The sequence below is a fragment of the Varanus komodoensis genome, unplaced genomic scaffold, assembly GCF_004798865.1.
Source record: "Varanus komodoensis strain SLA01 unplaced genomic scaffold, ASM479886v1 scaffold1, whole genome shotgun sequence".
Taxonomy (NCBI): Eukaryota; Metazoa; Chordata; class Lepidosauria; order Squamata; family Varanidae; genus Varanus; species Varanus komodoensis.
This window is the reverse complement of record NW_025335268.1, coordinates 18,436,815-18,457,165: the sequence shown is the minus strand read 5'-3', so window position 1 is coordinate 18,457,165 and position 20,351 is coordinate 18,436,815. Positions and strand designations below refer to the sequence as shown.

The 20,351-nt window shown below is 40.3% G+C and overlaps 1 protein-coding gene across 4 annotated transcripts in view; it reads right to left on the bottom strand.

Moving 5' to 3' along the window:
- Positions 1-20,351, bottom strand: part of HEATR5B (HEAT repeat containing 5B) — a 54,790-nt gene that overhangs the window by 33,080 nt on the left and 1,359 nt on the right. For 3 of the 4 annotated variants that reach the window (XM_044454599.1, XM_044454677.1, XM_044454433.1), the window contains exons 2-13: positions 17,408-17,577; positions 16,534-16,745; positions 15,454-15,562; positions 12,015-12,164; positions 11,471-11,642; positions 10,521-10,678; positions 8,485-8,734; positions 6,056-6,211; positions 4,558-4,808; positions 2,511-2,622; positions 1,931-2,083; positions 14-113 (exon numbers count right to left, since the gene is read on the bottom strand). In XM_044454599.1, coding sequence (XP_044310534.1) covers positions 14-113; positions 1,931-2,083; positions 2,511-2,622; positions 4,558-4,808; positions 6,056-6,211; positions 8,485-8,734; positions 10,521-10,678; positions 11,471-11,642; positions 12,015-12,164; positions 15,454-15,562; positions 16,534-16,745; positions 17,408-17,533 — 1,949 coding nt within the window. In that variant the 5' untranslated portion in view covers positions 17,534-17,577. The remainder of the gene's footprint in view (positions 1-13; positions 114-1,930; positions 2,084-2,510; positions 2,623-4,557; positions 4,809-6,055; positions 6,212-8,484; positions 8,735-10,520; positions 10,679-11,470; positions 11,643-12,014; positions 12,165-15,453; positions 15,563-16,533; positions 16,746-17,407; positions 17,578-20,351) is intronic. The other variant, XM_044454516.1, reaches the window with a different exon arrangement.

The window sequence follows — 20,351 nt, the reverse complement described above, 5'->3', positions numbered from 1 at the left end:
AAATCATACTTACTGAGACATCATTGTCATAGCACATTCTATAGGGGTCATCAGTTTTCGGATAACATCTTCGGTTAGAAGTTCAGGACAGTGAGCAACAAAACTTCTCATAGCTAATAAAAAAATAAGTTAGTCAAACCAACTGAACAAATGTAGAAATGCCAGCTCTCAAAAAGCAATGTGATAAAAATGCTGCACAATTTAAAAGCTCAGAAAAGTAGTTCAAAATCTAAGAACAAAAAGCAAAGAAAGGGCATATTGTCTTATATACAGTATCCTACAAAGAAGAGGCAGGACTTTGCATTCAACTTTCACTTTCTCACAAAAAGAAAGAGAGAGACAAGCTGGCTTCACAGAAATTGTGATCAAAATCAAATGTAGGTTGATCAGGTGAGTACAACAGAGGAGAAGGTGAGCAACTTGTGCCTTCTAGGTATACTGGACCATAACACCTACAATTCTTGAGCCAGCATGGTCAAAGATTATGGGAACTGTAATCTAAAATGTCTTGGTGGGGGCACCAGATTGCCTACTCCTGCACTGGAGTACAGAGGTCTCAGAGACCCCAATCCAACTGCAGCAATCCAGAGCAGTACAGCAGCCATCTTGGCTGCTTTGGGCTTGCTGGGGAAGAGAGCGAAGAGGCAGGACTTTGTCTGCAGCAATCCTGATACAATTGCTTGCATATCTTCAATCTCTGATAAAAGATCAGACAACAACAACAAAAGGATAAACAGTGTTGCCACTATGCAGAGGGATCAGATGAGCCACAAAAAACACATTAGACTATAGAGAAGGCAGAGGGGAAAATTCACATCACTATACATGGTATAAGGAAATGTGTTGTTCCATCCAATGCGCTGTTCAATTGTGTATTCTGTCCCTTCCATGAAAACATTGTTTATCTGCAAGTGCGTACCACCAAATTCAGTGACATTACTTCTGAGTAAACATGTGTATGGTTATACAGTGGTACCTTGGCTCCCGAACACCTCAGTTCATGACCAAATTGGGTTGCAAACAAAAATTTCATAAAAATTTTGACTCAGATTGTGAACTCCGCATTTTGTGGTGACTGCGATCGTGGCCATCTCAACCCCCCCAGGAGGGAGATGGCCACGATTGTGGTCGCCCCTGTGCAGGGAAATCGCAGTCGCATGATCGCAGTTGTGCTCGGAGGAGGGGTGGGGAGATGGCCGTGATTGTGCTGGGGGGGAGGGGAGATGGCCAAGATCGCGTCCATCTTTCCTGCACAAGCGCACCCGTGATCACACCCGTTTTTTCTGCACGGGTGCAACCATGATCTCAGCCATCGCCCCGGCAGTACGATCGCATCCATCTCTCCCCACCAGTGCTCCCACAATCTCACCCGTCTGCCCCGCCAAGCATGCCCGTGATCATGCCCTGTGATCAGAAACAAATCTTTACAGGACGGATTAACCTTATTTACATTGAACCTTATGGGGAAATGTGACTTGGTTCATGACCAATTTGGGTCACAACGAGAGTCATGGAACGGATTGAGTTCATGAGCCAAGGTACCACTGTCCTTTTTATTCCAACTCTTGTTGCAGATGTTCCATTTTTTTCTTTCACTTTCTATCCAGGGATCAAAATCTTCAACCATATACTGAGTACTATTTATTACTCACTTATGCCCTTTCCTTTCCATCTGTCACCACTCCCTGTACAATTTTGTAAATTAATTTATAATCCAATTTGATTGTATCTTGTAGGGATCCTCGTCCCTTTCATTTGCTCAAGGGTAAGTTAGATGGAGAGATTATGACTCACACATGATCACCTGGTGGGCTACATGTATGAGAAGCTGTTTGAACCAGAATCCTTGCGCTTTATTCATAATGCTACAGGTAAAATAGAGTGAAACAGTAATAGAACTGTTCCCATGTTATATAGTTGAGATGCTTACCACAGAGAGCTCCTGCACGTCCTTCCAACGTCACTTGCCATGTAAAAGAATCTCCACGAGCTTTCTCTGCTTCCAACTCCTTGAGAGAACGGGGAAACACATTTCGCCACAGCAGTAACATCTTGGGGAGGTGGTAACGAACAACTGAAGGACCTGAGACACATTATAGAAAAGTTTCATGATTCCCAACAAAATAAAAATAGTTCAACAGCCTTTTTACATGCTGAAATATTTTTTTAACAATTTATTATTTTGAATATCACTGGAGCTTCTGCTCTTGTTTCTTTACTCAAAAAATTAAAGTCCCACTGAGGGTATTAAAGGGGACTGTCTGGATTTAAAGCATAGTTTAATTCCAGTGTTTATACTATAAAAGGAGATACACAGCACACAAGAAGAGAATTTTGCTTTCCTCCAACTTCCTTCTACTGCCAGCTAGGCAGTATTTATTCTATTCCATGCTGGTGCTTAACCACATCAAGATATTCTACTGCGAAGGACAAATCAGCAAGCGCATAAGGACTTCCACATAGCACATAAGTACTTCTACACAGTGAAAAAGGCAGCTGGTTTTATATACCTAAAGTCATAAGGGCACCAAGCAAAAGCCATCCAGCCTGGGTTCGCTGTAAGGACAATCTACTATTTTGTGCAGCAGTTCGTAAGAGATCCTCAGCGATACTAACAACCATCTGAAAACAAAGAGGAGAGATATTATGACTAATACCTGAACTTTTTTAAGCTGATAAAGTGTATGAGTTTGTTTAGCATAAGGACAAGAAATTACAGATGACAAGGCAAACTTTATTTGACAGTATCTGCATCATCATTTTCTTGCTTTAACTTCAAAGCAAACTTCCTTTATTTTCCCTTTGTCTGGATAGTGAGCTGAAGAAGCCATGCCTGAGGAGTGAGGAGGCAATCCAAGAAGATTCAGCAGGAGATATTAAGGCAGGAAGACACTGGCCCTGGTGGACTCATAGTGCATGGCACATGGAAGGATATTAATAGAGACCAGCTTGGGTGGAAGTGGTAGAGGGAGAACACAAGGGAAAACTTAAGAGTAGAGCAGGTAAATGGATGGTGAAAGGGATGGAAAGAAAGTGAGCAGCAACCAGATGGGACAAATGCTTCAGAGTGGCACAATTTATGCAGGAGTGTAAAGGCTGCTACTAGCTGGGCCCAAGGAAGCAAAGGTTGTGAGATAAAAATTGGTACAGATTCTAATTGGGATGCCTGGGTGGCAGCAGATACAGCAGCTTCTAGCAAAAAGGCTCTGGCAGTAGTACAGTTCAGAACTGTAAGGGACAACTGAATAATCAGAGATAAGACTGAAGTTAACCAAACCCAGTTCATACTGCAATACGATAACATACAGCTGTGTTAGAAATGTGTGTCATAGTTGGTGATATTTAATGCCAGGCTTTCCTGCTATGAAGCCCTATGATAACAGTACTTCCCTATGAAGACACACTCTTGGCATATTAACCAAAATCCTTACGAATTATAAGGGTTTCCCCCTCAGTGCCTACACTTTGTCAAAGGGCTGTAAACACATACATACATACATATTCTCAAAATACCTTTCATAATTCATTATTTGGACTGAAAGTCTGTGACTGGCCCTAAGTCACCCAGTTGTCTCCATGACTGAGTGGGAACTAGAACCCAGGTCACCTGAGTCCCATTCCCACACTCTTAACTGTTATACCACATGTTTGTCAGCTGTCCGAAGGACAGGAATGAGGAACCCATGGTCTGTTGAGTTAGGTGGTTTTTTGTTTCGTCACTGCTTGTTTTTAATTGTGCTTTTAATGTATTTATTTCATTTCTGTTTTAATCAAGTATTTTACAGATCCTGTGATAAAACCTGTATTTTGTACCAATTTCTTAGTAAAAAAAGAGATGCTCATCATATTGAATAAGAAGCCAATTACATTATTTAAAGCATAAGTAACACATTTTGGTTGTGTATTAGATTATCTTTTACAAGTTTGCAAATTCGTAAATGATAATCAGGAGGGTAGACAGTATTATATACCCACTGCTAAGACACAAGCTACTATTCTATTTTAAAAGTACCTCACAACTGTTGCAATAACTATGTGCAAAAGCTTTATACTGGTATATACAGTTTTTGCTTGATTATGTGGTTGGAGTATTTCCATTAAAGTGAATGGACCTCTTAAGAACAGTAGGGGAACAGAAGGTAGAAACAAAGGCCAAGTACAAAAGATACTTGGAGCCCACTTAAAAGAATTAGATAAATTCAAATAAGGCATTTATTGACAATGACTATATGCAGCCTCTCAGGTCAGAGATAACAGGGCATTAACTACCAGTTGCTAGGGCACAAGGGCAGGACTAAGCTGTTGTTACCAAGTTCTGCATGGGGTATTCTCAGAGGCATCTTAGTTTTTGTGGAAAGTAAGATGCTCGACTGGATAGACTTTCGACCAGCTCAACCAGATAGACCAGCGAGCCTCTTACATTCTTACACATATGTTTGCATGTAGCCTCTTTGGACCAGAGTCTTTATTAATGTTCAAACTGCTAATGCTATTTTATGACAGTTGCCTTTCACCAGCACAGATAAAACAAATGTTCTAAAATGTACACAATCTCACCTTTCCTTTTGCATGGGGAATACCTAAAGGGCACTGATGAACTCCACCTAACAAAGCGGCCATTGCAAAACTGTAACCACTAACAGCTTCAGGTGAGGTCTTCAGATTGTTGAGCCTTTCTGCACAGCGGTCCAAGAAAGGAGTCAGCTGGAAAGGCAAGGCCACAGCTACACAGCGCAGGCACCACGCAGCTGCAAGTCGAGCAGCCATACTTGGATGAAGAAGAACCGAAGTAACGGTCTCAAGCAAGCCTGAAAGCATCCAAACAGCAGTAGACATTAAGAGGTAAACATCAAACATTTTGTTGCAGGGAAGGATACACACTCAAAACCATTCAGTCCCTGCTTTTGCTTGTAGTAAAATGCTAAGCTGGCTAAATCCTGCTCAACAGGACAAGATTCAAAACATAACTTCTGCTTTTAAAAATGTATTTGTTTTCATTGCAGTAGAAACTTGAAGAAGCTGAACTAACTCCAATCTCCCAATTTAGGTTCACAGATAGATTCAGACTTTGAAATTCCCTGCTCAAAGAAATCTGCCTTTTCCCATGGTCAGCCATCACAGCATGAATACCTTCCTTTTTAGAAAAGGTTTTAATTCTTTACAATTTCAGTGACCCAAAGACGTATTAACTGCTGTTCTTATGGTTTTAACTTTCTGAGTTTTGCTGCTCCCCCTTTACTTAATAGGGATGGGTGTAAGCCTTTGGACCCAGAGGCTTACAGCCATACACATCAATGTGGAGCCAGACATCTCCTCTCCACTCCTCCTGTTCTACAATTCAGCAATCTAGCTGCAACAGACAGGGAGGAAAGGGGGCTAGATAGTGCCAGGATATGTCATATCCTTGAAGCTCTGGTCTCCTTCCCAAAGCTGGTTTCGAAACGTCAGAAATGTGACCAGTGCAGCTCTTTCTGCACTGGTTGCAAGGGTGAGAAAGTGATCCCCAGCTCCAAGCATGGATCCCCAGCTCCAAGATCAGAGCAGATCTCTGACACTGGAGATGGAAGTCCAAAGAATCCTGTGGTCTTCCAGGTGTCTATGGGCCATAGGATTTCTCTGACAGGCTATTATCTTAATTGTACTTGATTGTATTGTTTTAGCTATACCTAGATGCTTAGTTAGCTGCCCTGAACATTTAGGAAAGGCAAGACTGAAATAAATTGAATTTTATCAATAATTTCTTAGTGAAACATTGTCAGTATCAATTCCTTTTGGTTGTTTATTTAATTAAGATATGGGTACAAAGCAGAGAATTCCAGAATAGCTTACATCATGCTGAAGTCAGTGGCACTTAAGCACCTATGTTTTTCTAGATTACACCTACATGTAGTTTATTGGCTTTGTACTTCATACCAAAATTATGGAAAAGGTGACCTAATGAGAACTTGATACTGAACATATAGCACAATCTAATATCCATTTACCCAGAGCCTGCTGAATTCAGTCCAACTAAATTCCAGGTAAACAGATATTGGATCATATCCTAATGACTTACCTATGGAAGGTTCTTGTATAAGAGGTGATGCAGTGGCATTCAGGCTCTGAACTAGGCTTCCAAGCTCTTGGAGGGCACAAACCATTACATGCTGACTGGCAGCAACATCAGCTGCTCCTGATTTATTTTCAATATTAGCATCATTCACAACTGCTTCTGTCAAAGAGGGCAGAGATGAGAGAAGAATAAATCAGAATTCTACTAATGTTGAGCTGTATTCAGAAGAGTTCAAGTAAGAAGAATTACAGAAAGTTAAGCGTTATTTTAGCATAGTAGCTAAGAACTTGAGCAGTATTTGCTTGCTATTTAAGGATTCTTTATTGATTTTCCTGCAGCAGTGTTAATGGTTGTTGGGGGTGTTAATGGTTAGCATACATTCATATAACTTGCTGGCAAGCCACATCAAAGGCTGTTTTTCCATTATAGATGTTTATGTTTAATCACCATTGTTAGATAAACTCTGAGGGAATGAAGGAAAAATACTATAAAATGACTGCTTTTATTCTTTTGCTATGGAAACCTAGTTTGCTCTTTTTTAGAGCTCTAACAGAGAAAAAAATGAAAACTAAAAATTAGAAAACCAAAGCATCAAATTCCTGGGTCCTAAAGGAAGAATTAAAATGTTTCAGAGAAAAAAGCAGGTAGCGGCACTGAACAGCACTGAACTGTTGTATTAACACATGCAACATCTCAAAAGTAATATTAGCCAAGCTATTCAACAACTACGTCAAACTGCTAAATGAGGCCATCTGGAGTTTTGGAGTGTGGTGTCATCAGTATCCTGATGACATGCAGCTCTATTTCTTCTTCATTAGGTGAGGCTGTGTATGGCTGTGTATTAACCAGTATGTGCTAAACTGGTGGCTGGCTGCAACAATGGACAATGGTTTGTACTGCCCTTGAAGGGAAGTGCCTGAGGGATGCGACTTGAGCCATCTTTGTTACTTGAGGTCCAGGTGGGTTCAGTGACTGGAATGCCTTCTACCAGTGGCTCTGCCCCTGTCTGGACAAAGATGGCCCGCTATTAGAAATCTATGCTCTGGTAATTTCTAAAGGAGTGTACTCCAATGCACTGCAGGTGGGGCTGCTCTTGAAGAGTGTTTGGAAGCTGCAGCGTGTGCAAAATGCAGCAGCCAGACTAATAACATGAAGCAGATGGCTTGATTGTGTAACACCTATTCAGACCCACTTGCACTGGCTGCCTATATGCTTCTGACCACAATTCAAGGTGCTGGTTTTGACTGATAAAGCCCTACATGGCTTAGAACTGCAATACTCGATGGGACGCCTCTCCCAACCACCATCCACCCAAACATTACGATTAACCTCTGGGACCTGTCTCCAACTGCCACTTCCAAGGAAGGCCCAGTTGGGGACAAGAAGGAGAAGGGTCTTTTCAGTGGTGGCCCCCAGTATGGAACAAGCCCCCCACTGAGCCCTGCCTGGTGCCAACTTGACTATCTTTTTGGCACCAGGTCAGGACTTCATTGCAGGGCATTTAATTAGCTGAGGATTTGTTAGTTGTTTACTCGGGTTCAATACAGTTTTATCATACTCGAGTTATTGGAATTGTGTATGTGTTTTAAATGTGGTTTTAATATTTTGTAAGGCAATTTTTCCCCTCAAATGTTTTTATATTGCGGTACATTTTAGATTGTGTTTTAATGGATTATTGTAAATCATTCAGACAGCTTCAGATGTTGGGAGGTATAAAAGTTGAAAGAAAGAGAGAGGGAGGGAGGGAGGGAGGGACGGAGGGAAGGAGAATGAGAGAGAGAGAGAGAGAGAGAGAGAGAGAGAGAGAGAGAGAGAGAGAGAGAGGGGGGGGGGGGGGGGGGGGGGATTGTTCCTTGTTGCATCTCTCTCTCCAATCTCCATCTGTACATCTCACCCATGTTACTTATGAACTGACTATATCAAAAGGATGGAAACAGCTGTCACAGGGCCAAGGAACTATTCAGTGCACAGCAGCCAGCATGATCCCAAGCTGATCCTTTCACCCACCCTCCCCCACCCTCCAAGGTTTGTTTGACTACCAGAATCACCCAGCCACCTATGCCATCCAACACATTTTGAGGCCCCCACAATGAGGAAGGCTGCTTTAAATCACTTTATTTGCTCTATCTAAGAACTAAAGTGAAAGTATTACAACAGTGAGAGCAGTCTATGGGGCTCGTATATTCTTTACAGTATAACATCCCAACAGAGCACGTGATGGCTTATATGCTGAATAGTTCAGCTTTACTTTACATCTCACTAAACACCTAGACTCCATGTTACAGACAAAGCCTGTCAACTTTTGATTCGTATTCATACACTCCTCTTATTCTATGGTCATTTAGTGCCACCAAATAATGAAGAAAAACTCATTTATAAGGAGTACACCAGCTATTGGATTGCTACATTTGAAAATCAGTTTTGTCACTTACCTACTGCTTTCATCTGTTTACCAATAGCTTGGCAGATATCTTTAGCAGCTGCAATCTGTGCCTTCTCTCCCAGTAAACTTCCTACAGTTGCTCTGAGAATAAAAGAGACACATCTTCGAGAGTACACAGCTTCTACATGAGTCTGGGTTGCACGAGGATGAGAAACTAGATCCAAAACATGCGACAAAAATGTAGCAAAATTGCGCTCCAGCCACTGACCTCCTAGCGTTGTTACAAATACAACATAGGCCTGAAAATTCAAAAGGCATAAGTTACAACCACAAAAAGGAAAGATTTATTCATATTTCCAAAATGGGCTAAAGTAACAAAGAGAAGCCATGATGTAAAGGTTTAAATGACTCAAGTTGCATGCAAATTCCAAATAGGACAACCTTATTTTAGGTATGGATTCATATTTTTGGCTAACAGTTATAGAAAATGCTACATGAATGAAAGGAACATTTGTACAAGTTATTTCCCAACCTTCTCCTAACCACAGCCCTGAGAGTCAGTGTCAGTAAAAGGTCAGTAAAGTCTTGGAATATGGAGTGGGGACTGTTGGAAGAGAAAGGACTGCCAAAAATCAGGGAAAGGCACCTTAGATTTTGGGTTGTGAGTTAAAAAAGCAAATCATCAGTGCAATCAAATTGTTCCAAAATGAATGATAGGGGATAAAGTACTTTTTCTCTTTCTGTCTTTCTTGAAGGCTGTCTTTCTTTAGGGCTGGGGCCCTAAAACAAAGCCCTTTAGTATTGTTACAGCATCAGAAGCTGCCTTTCGTCAGGCCAGACAAGCCAATGTTATCTAACCGGCAAAGTCATAGCTCTCTAAGGTGGCTGACAGAAATCTTTCACATCATCCGTTACATTTTAACACTGCAGGGTCAAGCCTCCACAACAACGATTTCCAAGTTCTTTTGGACCTGTGTGAACATTTGGGAATTTGATAAACTGCTATGGGCTCCACCACAAAATGGTTCCGACAGAGGATGTAGCTAAATCCTAATAATATCTGCTGCGAGTGGGGGGGGGGGGGTGGCTAATCAAAAATAAGTTCAAAAAAGAGCAATAGTGAGCAGGTGAGAGACCAGCTGGCAGGAAGTGGAAAATAGGAAGGCAAAGGGGTAGAAAGAAAACTAAGAGCAAAGCTAGAAAAGGAGAAAAATTCACATTTTTTGCTGTAACTATTATATTTATACGCCACCTTTTTTTTTCCTTTCAAGGAATTCAAGGTAGCCTACATAATTCTCTGTGAACTTTGTGGCTGAGTGGGGACTAGAACCCAGATCTCCTGGATCCCAAGACTAACACTCCAACCACCATACCACACTGGATCTCTAAAGCATTCTCTGGGATTTCAACTACCAGGCTTTATCTCTGCAAGTAGAACATTTCTCCACTGGGTCATTTTGAAGGGTGTAGGGAGTGCAAAGCTTTGTGTGAACTGTGGGAGGAGACCCTCTGAGTCCAAAAATGGGTGCTGCATTAGGGAAGCTTGCTCTGGGGTGGAAAAGAAAGAAAATCATATCCTTTGCAATGCCAAACACTGCTACAACCAGGGTCTTGACTCAGGCTGACTGGGCACTGCTTTTGGGAACTGGGAATAACATATTAAATGAGCTATTTCAGGAATGCAAAGGGTATAGGATGCCCAATGGGATTTGGGACATGTTTTCTTCAAACATCTGATGCCCATGACACACAGTTTCAAAAGAAGCTTTTACTTGGGACTGAGGCTACTATTCAAAACAGCATGTTCAAAGTTCCCTTGGCTATCCAGAATATCTTTTCACTCTTCTCTGGATCTCATTCTATATTTACTTAGTTAGAATTCAAATAAGCCTTGAAAAATAAAGAGTGAAACATTCTTCATGTTTATGATATACTGAGTATACACAAATGTCACAAAATGATCCATTTCAAGAAAGCTATTGAATAGGAGTTATCTGAACACTTCTTGCCAAGACAAAGATCAAAATGAGATACCTGTGCTATGAAAATTTTTTTAAAGAAATCTTCTTCAAATTGTGAACACACCTGTGTAACGCCAACTCGTACTTCTCGATTGACAGATCCTCCCACTTTTAACATCTCACCACCACTTTTTAAGAATCCAGACCCTCCTCGCAGAAAACCAGTAGCCATGAGTTCTAAGACTTCTTCCAGCGTAGCCCGCTTCACATTCTGGCGCATCACTTCATTGAGAAAACAAAATAACAGAATCTAATGATTATTTTAAAAGTATACCAGAATATTGCTTGGACTCATATCTGACACTTGATGTCTTGCTACAGTAAAAAGCATAATTAGCATTTGGTCTAGCCCCAACCATGAACTAGAAGCAAAGGATAGTACTTTCTTTTAGTATTGTGTTTTGCTACACTAGATTTATAGTTTTATTTGTTAATCTGTTGTTTTGCTCTGTAAACTTGTAATGGCCTATGACTATGTACAATAAATTTACCTACTGGAGCTCCTGATTGCTGCTGAGTGCAGCTACTGCTGCACTTCTGCTGATTCCATTGCCCGAGTGGAATTCACCACTTGTAGAACAAAGAGTTGGAATTTAATAAAGCAAGCACCCAAACGAACAGAAATTGCTTTGCTGATCTGTCCCATTCTGGAAATGAGCATGTATGCTTGTTTCTGATTTGTTTCCAAAGTGCTAAATCCTCTTTGTGCATGTGGTTGGTCCTTCTGGCATTTGGCAGCATTAGAGACCTCCCAACGTCTTTAGAAGAGTTCCAACAATTACAGCACTAATTCACAAAGGGTTTCTTCCTCATTTTATACTATCCAATCTTACTGATCAGTTCAAGCTCTGACTTTGCAGATAAAAGATTTAACCTTAGCTAATTGTACAAACACAGTACCCCTCATCCTACTCTGCAATTTAGTTCACAAATATATTCAGCTGATGTGACTATACATTGTGTTGAAATCAAATTACAAAATCATAATTGCACATACAACTCAGTCTTTAGTACCTGTAGCTTGCTTTGGTATCAATGCTGTAGCCATAACTGTACCCAATAGTTTGGATACTGCAACTCGCACACCATAATTTGAGTTTTCTAGAGCCTTAAAACATAGAGTTGCTACATTTTCTAGTTCTGCTGTCCACATAAATACAGCTTCATTTTGTAGTTCCAGTAGGCACTATAAGAAAAAATAATATCAGTAATTGTTAACACTTCTACAATGTGTATCTATCCAATCTTTGAATTCATTACACTTGCATGGACCATGGCTGGAATAGTAATTTAAGAAAAACACACAGAATATTCCTGAAACTATAAATACAGACTTCAATATAAGGTTTGTAAAGATTACTGGTATATTCCACAAATGATATTGTGTTCATTTTCTGGATCACACAATGGAAACATAGGAAGAGCTGAATCAATCCCACTAGTACAATATTATGTTCCCACAGAGGCCAACCGATACATCTGGGATGCCCACAAGCAGAACATGAGTGCACGAAACAAAAATAATGATTCTACAGTTTGCAAAAAGAAACAGATCTACCTTAGCTACCGCACATCGCACAGCCATAGCTCTGTCCGTCAGGAGAGATCGGGCATTCTTATAAATATCACGGTGGCAAGAAGCTGCTGCACCACCCAGCCCACTCAGGACTTTTTGTAAACTCATTAAAATTTCACTCCGGCCCTGTGACTGCAGTTTGCAGTGGGATTTAAAAAGTAACAAGAGAGAAAGAAAATAAAGAAGAAATCAAACAGTTTTGCATTTGCAATATCCATTTTATTTTAAAACATTGTAGATTATATGGATATAGTATACTTATGCATTTGAAGCTTCAATGGTAAACTACAGATCTACTCAGACAACAGTTACCTTAATTAAAGCATTAAATTGAAACAGTAAGAATAAGCAACTGATGCAGTACAACCAAAACATAGCTGTATCAAAAGGCAATGAAGGTGATGATAGAAATTGAAAACTATAAATATATCATATAAACTAACAACAAACTCAGGTGCTATGACTATGGGGCCAAAATGGGGCTATGAAAAAGGCGGCATTCGCATACTTGGGGGAATCTCAAGTTTGCAGTAATAGATTTCTTTTAAAGGAAACATTCAAAGCACTAATGAGGACTGAGCTATTTAGTGGTAACAGAATGCTGGGTGCCTGCATGGGTGGGGCCAAAAAATCAGAGCAAAGAAAAAATGAAATGAAGTATTTTGTAAGAAGGCATGGCCAGCTGCAATGCTGAATAGGAGCACCACAAACTGCAATATTTTGTTGCAGGTCCCTCTTGTAAAAATCTATCTACTGAATATGTGTTTTCAAGCAAAAATAGAAACAAAAATTATGGACTATGGGGGCATAAGATGATATAGGCCATAAACATTATACCATTATATCAAAGTTACCAAACAATTGTCACAAATACAAATAATTGCATTTGCTATTTATTTAGCCCATCCTATATAACCCTACATAAATAGAATTTGCCTAAGAGCATTTAACCCATTTTTATTTCAGGTTTTATTCAATTATATACTGCCAGTTTTTCTTTTCATAGTTTGTTAAATAGTTTCAGTCTTGCTAACAAAGACTAACATCATTACTTAACCCTTGTCAACTGTTCAAAAATATAAGGAAATACATTTATAGCAGACTAGAAAGGTATTTCTTTTGAAAAACTCTGGAAACCTAAAAGGAGAACAGTTCACACAGGTTGTGCCTACTCATGGCTTCATGAGTATGCATGGTGGCAAGCAGGATCAGATGAAGTCACTATTTATGCAACTGGCACTCTCACTGACACCCCAGTTGCTACCCCAATTTTCATAATTACTTTTTAAAGCTATGACCATTATGGGATGCAGAGCAACCATACACAGAGGCATCAGTTAACACAGTAGCACAACAATTGTGTGAAAACCACTTCATACAAAAACTAGCCTTATGAGAAAGGTCAATAATTATCTGCATAAAGAACCAGTAAAGTGTCAAAATACAATACAGTGACTGGCTTCACACAACTGTGGGCGGTTGCTGAACCACAACTTATGGTGTTTTCTGAACCTAACCTTGCTAACAAACTATGGCTGGTTAACCATGAATGTCCCAGAGTTCACAACCCATAGATTTCAATGGTCTATTCGTGCAGCTCCTTTCAGAAAACATGACAATTCGTGCTTGTTTATTGGCTATGTTCACTCATAATGCTAAGCAATACCACAAAGTTACAATCTTACCTTGCATCCTGTCATCACATGACGTAGCTACTCATGAGCAGCTTCTACGCACCTCCATCTTTTCTCCAAATGGCAGCACATGTCCCATCAGCCACTGTGGCTGGGAATGAATCCCAGCATGCACAGCTCCTGCCTATCCTGCCTGCCTCTCCCCTGCCCTGCTCGCAGTCAGCCACCAGTTTTGTGGGGCTGTTCCTGCTGTTCTTCAAAGCCCTATCGACTCATCAGAGTAGGACGGTAGCTCTGCAGGAGCAACAGGGCAGTGACTAAGCAGGAGTATCATGCATGGCTGTTCTGCAGTTGCCGCTGGAGACGCTCCCTGTCCCTTCTCCTAGACTGAGCTCTCCAATGCCCAGCTGCCCTGGCTTTCTGCTTTGTCCATGCACCTCTTCATCCCTTGCCACTATGCGATCCTTGCAAGGAGCACACAAGAGATGCCTGTCTCATGAGGCTTGCACAACAGAGGGGCATCTCTCGTGTGCCCCTTGCAAGGCTGGAATGGCAGTGAGTGGCAAGGGGCACAGCAGTGAAGCAGCAAAGAGGTGAATGGGTGAAGCAGCACTGAAGAGACATCAGTGATGGGACGGTATATAAATGTTTTAAATGAAAAATAAATTTAAATAAAATGGGCATGATGGTAGCAGGGCAGTTGGGCATTGGGGAGTGCATGCTAGGGGAGGAACAGGGAGTGTGAAGACAGCCAATCCACACCCGGTCTGCCAACAACTCAGCCACTGCTAGGAGAACAGGCCAGCGGAAAATGGCAGCTAGAGCAGCCGCTGTGGCTGCTCTTGCCTCCAAACTTGCTAGCCAAAATGGGGAAACTGCTGAATATTGTAGCGGTTTCACACATAACAACAAGAAATGCTGAACTATGGAAACCTTAAAACAAACTGTTGATTCTCCATGGTAACCAAGTATGCAACAGTTCACCATGCTTCCTGGATTCACACAGAACAATAAGTCATTCCTGGCATAGCTTGTTGTTACATGTGAATACAGTCTTCGTACTGTCTAAACTTAGGCAGTACAGTAGTCCCCCCAAATTCACGGTGGATGCGTTCCTAGAGCACCCGCGAATTGTGAAAAAACGTGAATTTTGAATGTGGTAAAGGTGTGTTGCCAGAAACCTTAGAACAGGGGTCCTCAAACTTTTTGGACGGTCGGTTGAAAGGTGCCGGCGATGGGCATGGGCTGCCAAGGAGGTGTGGGAGAGGGGTGCGGGCCGGGCCAGGGGGGTGCGCGCGCACAAGGCGAGGCAGGGGCAGCGGCGGGCCCGCACAGAGATTATAAGCTTGCTCGCAAGGAGATCGGTTTGGACTGGCTTGGAGAAAACGATCTTGAGGCGCCAGCTTGCTCGCAAGGAGATTGGTTTGGACTCGCTCGGAGAAAACGATTTCCTTGCAAGCAAGCCGCAGCACTGCGATTAAAATTCCATGAAAGGCCGAGGCCGCGAACGGTGAACCGCGACTTCACGGGGTTATACTGCATTTGTTTGCATCAGTTAGCTTTTCCCTCCCTCACTCCTGCCCCAAAATAATTTAAAATAATGGCAGTGGATACAATTTCTGAATTTGAGCTATTCCATTTTTAAAGTTGGAATAAAGACAACAGCTGCCTTATGTAATTGTGGTTATTTGAGGTCTTTAATCTGTTGCAAAACTGCCTCTGACACCTCAGCATGGAAAGATAATGAAAAATATTCAGACCAATTTTTTAGCACTTCTTTCACTCACCTCAGCACTTTTCAGAGACTTTAAAAGATTGTTAACTGTTTCTGGAAAAGAACTGCCCAGCATTCTTCCCATCTTTTCATAAAATGCTCCAACACATGCCACTGCAGTGCTGCAAGAAAGCAAGATCATGTCAAACAATCTGACATTCAAATAAACTGGACTGAAGGTTAAATATAGTCAAGAAAGAGTGAGCAGTTTTATGTAGACTTTACTTGGAATAAAAAGAATCCAATCTTATATTTTGGGCAGAAAAATGTTTTAGAAATTAATAGATAACAATTCAGAAAATTTAGCAATAAAGTGCCAAGTTTCATGATACTTCTCAACTTTTAGGATCTTAAATGCCGCAAAGCCATTTTTATGATGGATAGCAGAATTACGTTAAGTAATTCTTTCCCTCCCCAACTACTGTACTGTAATTCACTTCGGTTTTTCTAGACTCTCAGATCAAGAACACAGGACCTGTATGTACTTAGACATATTTCATTGTTGTCTTATCCAATTTAAGTGTGCAGGTACACATGGAAGAATTGGGAAACCAGGTTCATCTGCTTAATAGCACCACCTAGCTTTCGTCTTCCAAGTGCCACAAGAACTTGTCTGTCCCTCCATGCAAGTTACAAGACTATATGGAAATCACACATGGGTTCACCAAGTTCCACAATACCCCTTGTGCTACTTCTGCAGTCATGTATGAAGGAAATGTGGGGGGAAATGTTACTTAGTACTTCCTAAATTAGCATTCTTCTGAAATATCAGGCAACCCTAGAAAATCACAAGGAAAGCAATCACCTGCACAGATATATCTCATTTTTAAACATCAGTGTCCACTGACTGGTTTCAGTTAGCCTCCATATTCAGCTGTGTCATATTACAACCAAAGCCATCGTTGCTCCAAGGTAACAAACATTTATCAGTGTTTCCTAGATAATTTTAAAATCCAGTATACACCATGAATTTCTGACCGAGAATGATCCAAGTTAGGTCTGCTACCTCTTTGGAGATTTATATTCTCTAAAACATAATAACATTTAACTAATTGTAACTATGCTCTTTTCCCAAAGGGAAGCTATTACTTACAGTTTAGTTGGTAGGTAGGCAGAAGTATCATCCTTGCTCTTGATAATATCATTACACTTATCAAGTGTCTGAAATATGGTGAAGGTATCCCCAATGCTGTATAGAGCAGCAAGATTTTTTGCAAGTAATTTCCGGGTGGGTGGTCCAGGAGAACTACTGATAAGGCCAGTCAGCTGTTCAACAAGTTTTTTTTGTTTTTCTTTCACATCTGTCTGTTTATGAGACACAAATTTTATTGTTCTGATTATCACATCTTTACAAAATTTTAAGTCTTTCAGATGCTTGCAATGCACATATTCATATTTCAAGGATTTTTTTGTATGACTAAAATAACCATCCCTCTTGTTTTTCATTAGCTGTCCTGACATAATATTTTAACGGTCATTAAAGAAAATCAGCATTGTCTTTATTCAGTGGTCCATTTACCTTTTCTCTGACATTACTGATACAATTTCACTTACAAAGGGAAAGCTCATAACATAACAAGCTTCTCACTTCAGACTACTAGCATACCAGAAGGAAAAACAAATGACCTGAATTACATTGACATTCTATGCATGTTTAGACAGAAAAATGTCCTACAGTTTCCAGAATTCCCTAGTCAGTGAAGTTCATCACAACTTCCTAACAATAAGAGCCTTCCATAAATCAGGAAAGATGAATTGCAACTGTATCTCTATTTAATTGGCTATAAACCTCTTGAATTTACTGTGTAGACCTGGATAGGATTGTGCTGTTAATGGCAATAGAAGTAAAAAATATTATATAGTTGAATCACACATTTTGTCTCTTTCAAGTGTTCCAAGATATGTCAGCCTGGTTATATAACTGAAGAAAAATGTATTAGAAAAGGGCTGGAAAAGAGTAAACTTACCTTGTTTGCAGCTACAAGTACTTTGTCAAGAAACCGCAACCATTCAAAGATGAAAACTGGTCTCTTCGCTTCTGTGATTTGAGCCAAAGCCTCTTCATTTAATAACAAGCTGTGAGCAAGCTCCATGGCTGGCTAAATTCTACTTCTGCTGTGGGTGGAATTACTTCCTACTGCATAAATGGAAAAAGCATACCACTCTGAAGAACAGATTTTATTATTATTTCTAGTGGCAGATTTATTTATTTGAATATATTTCTGTGGCATACACAGAACATGAAGCAACTGCATTGTTTAATTAACTATTATAGGATGGGTCTAAATTTAGTCATTCTTAAAGTATGACTAACAAGCAGTAAGGTTTATTCTAAGTATAACTAAATTTGGATCCAACCCCATTTCTATATGTAACATACGTTACATATGTATACATACGTTCTATATGTAACATACGTTATATGTTACATATAACACCACGTGGAAGAATATGGATGGGGATGTTTAGTTGCCTAGACTTCACTTACAACAGGTTATTGGTAATGCAGAGTATTGCTACAAGAAGAGTTTTTTGAGGAGAAATCTGAACAAAGTAAGACATTTGTATGAAGCTGTTTGGGGAGGCATTGACATAAGAGGCAGCAGGGGAGAAAGGGCTGAGTTGTTTTCCTGATTTATGTTGTGAGCCGCCCCGAGGCTTTGTTGCGACTGAGGCAGCATAGAAGTGTTTTAAATAAATAAATAAGGAAATAAGGAAATTTTCAGACAGCTGAGGGTGGTGGAACTGAACAGGAAAAAATTAACAGCAGGGATGTGTCAAAATATAAAAAGGGCAGAGGGTTTTGAAAACAAGGACAAGGAGCCTGTGCAGGACCCAGGTGTGGAAAGAAAGCCACTGCAATGGTTTAATGGACAGAGCAATCAGATAGATGAATATTTTTGGCAGAAGAGTGGTGGATGGATATGAATTGAAATGAGACAATAGAAACGTAGAGACAAGATTACAGTAATTCAAGCATTTGTCTGTGCATTTATCATTGTATTTATAAATCCTCCCATAGTTCATAGGGTTCTCTGGGCTGTGTACAATATAAAACAGAATAAATAACATTGATACTCAATAAAAACAATGAAAAACAGAAATACAAGGGACTCAGCAATTCATCAAGGCTATAACAGAAATAATGAAAGTAACAGTAGTAATAGCTTGAAAACAAGCATCAATAAACAAACATCGAAATTTTTTTAAAACCTAACATTAATTAATCATTAAAATATCTGGCGAATAAAGAGTTTTAAAGTGGCACCAGAAGCAGATCGGGGATGCCACCAGGCTAATCTGGGGAGCATGTTCTATAGCATGAGATGATCAGAGTTTTTGTTGATCATATATCTATAACATAAAGTGAGAAACAAAATGCTTGTTGACGGACTGAATACTGGTGGGGACATGAGCAAAGGAAAGGGGGAAACAGCTATGTGTTCAATCCACAGGGTGGACAGTGATGTTATCAATGAAGTAGGAGTTCTTCACTGTCCCTTTTTGTTTTAACAATCCTAAATAACATATCATCAGAAAAGGTGGTCATTTCTCTGCTCACATTTAACTCCAGATCATTTACGAACAAGTCAAACAGCATTGGTCCCAATACAGAACCATGCACAGGCAGTGAAATTGCAGTGATGTACAGCTTGTGGAAGCCAGATTGGAGGAGGTCAGAAGTGGAATTGGAAGAGAGAAACCTGAGACAGCAAGAGTAAGTAGCACACTCCAGGAATGTACAGAAAAAAGATAGGAGAGAAATTGAATGCTACTTAGAAAAGGAAAATGGGTTAACATAAATAGATAGATATGGGAGAAAATGTACTACATTTGAAAACTGAGTGGAATGGGAAAAGAAAGATTGATAATAAGAGGCAGACATGAAATAATGATAGGGGAGGTGGAAGCTAAGAGGAGATAGAATGAAGAATGCACACAGAAGGGGTAGATGAAGATAATATGGTAGTAAAATCATCTAGTGTTACAGAGGGAAAGAAGTGAGAGTTGAAGGAAGACACATTGCTTATTCTTCCTTGTCCTCCAGGACAGTTTAACGTAGTGATTGTAAAACATCAATTTTGTGTTTGAACAACTTGTCTCCTTTCAAATTGATGCTAGCACTTGGAAAAGCCATCAGATTGTGAGCTTCCTGTAAGATCCTATCTTGTGCTTTTGGAGTTTGGGAGTCGGGCAATGCAGTTGGCAACACTGCATTTTGAAAAAAAAGGTGTTTGATGTGTATATTCATTTCCTTTGACCAATGTTTACTACTACTTCGAGATCCATATCTAACTAGTGGGCTTTTTTAAAAAACCAACTTACGCTGAATTTATTTAAAACATTTGGCATACAACGCTGGGTAGTGCTACCCAATGAGCTTGCCACTAACTCTCTGAACACAGAGCATTATGAACATGGAAAATGGGAGGAACAGAGAGGCTAGGATTGCTTCTGCACTTCTCTTGCCCTGCAAAACATTTAGATAGCCAGTTTCAGCCATCTAAATATTTTCCCTTTCTCATGAGAATGGGAATGAGAGGTTGAAACACTACTAGGATTCTCCAAAAGAAGTGGTACCTGCCTTCTTGCCTATATTGCCCCCCACAACCTCTCCGTGGTGGCTCTGAAAACTGTTTTTCATTTTCAAAGCCCAAAAAGTACAGAAAGAACCACACCAGCTCCGAAGACGGGGGGGGAGGGGGGGCTTCCCAATGTTCAAACATTTTTTGAGATCACAAGTGGGGCTCCAATTTATCCTAGGGTCCCCCCAGACAATATCTTAAGAGGCTAAAGGATTGCATTCTAAGGCAACTAACAAAACAAACACACATATATAACAATAAAACCATATCCATTTTCTGAAAACACCGGCCCAACCTCAGTCAGGTGAAAGCAGAGATCTTGAAA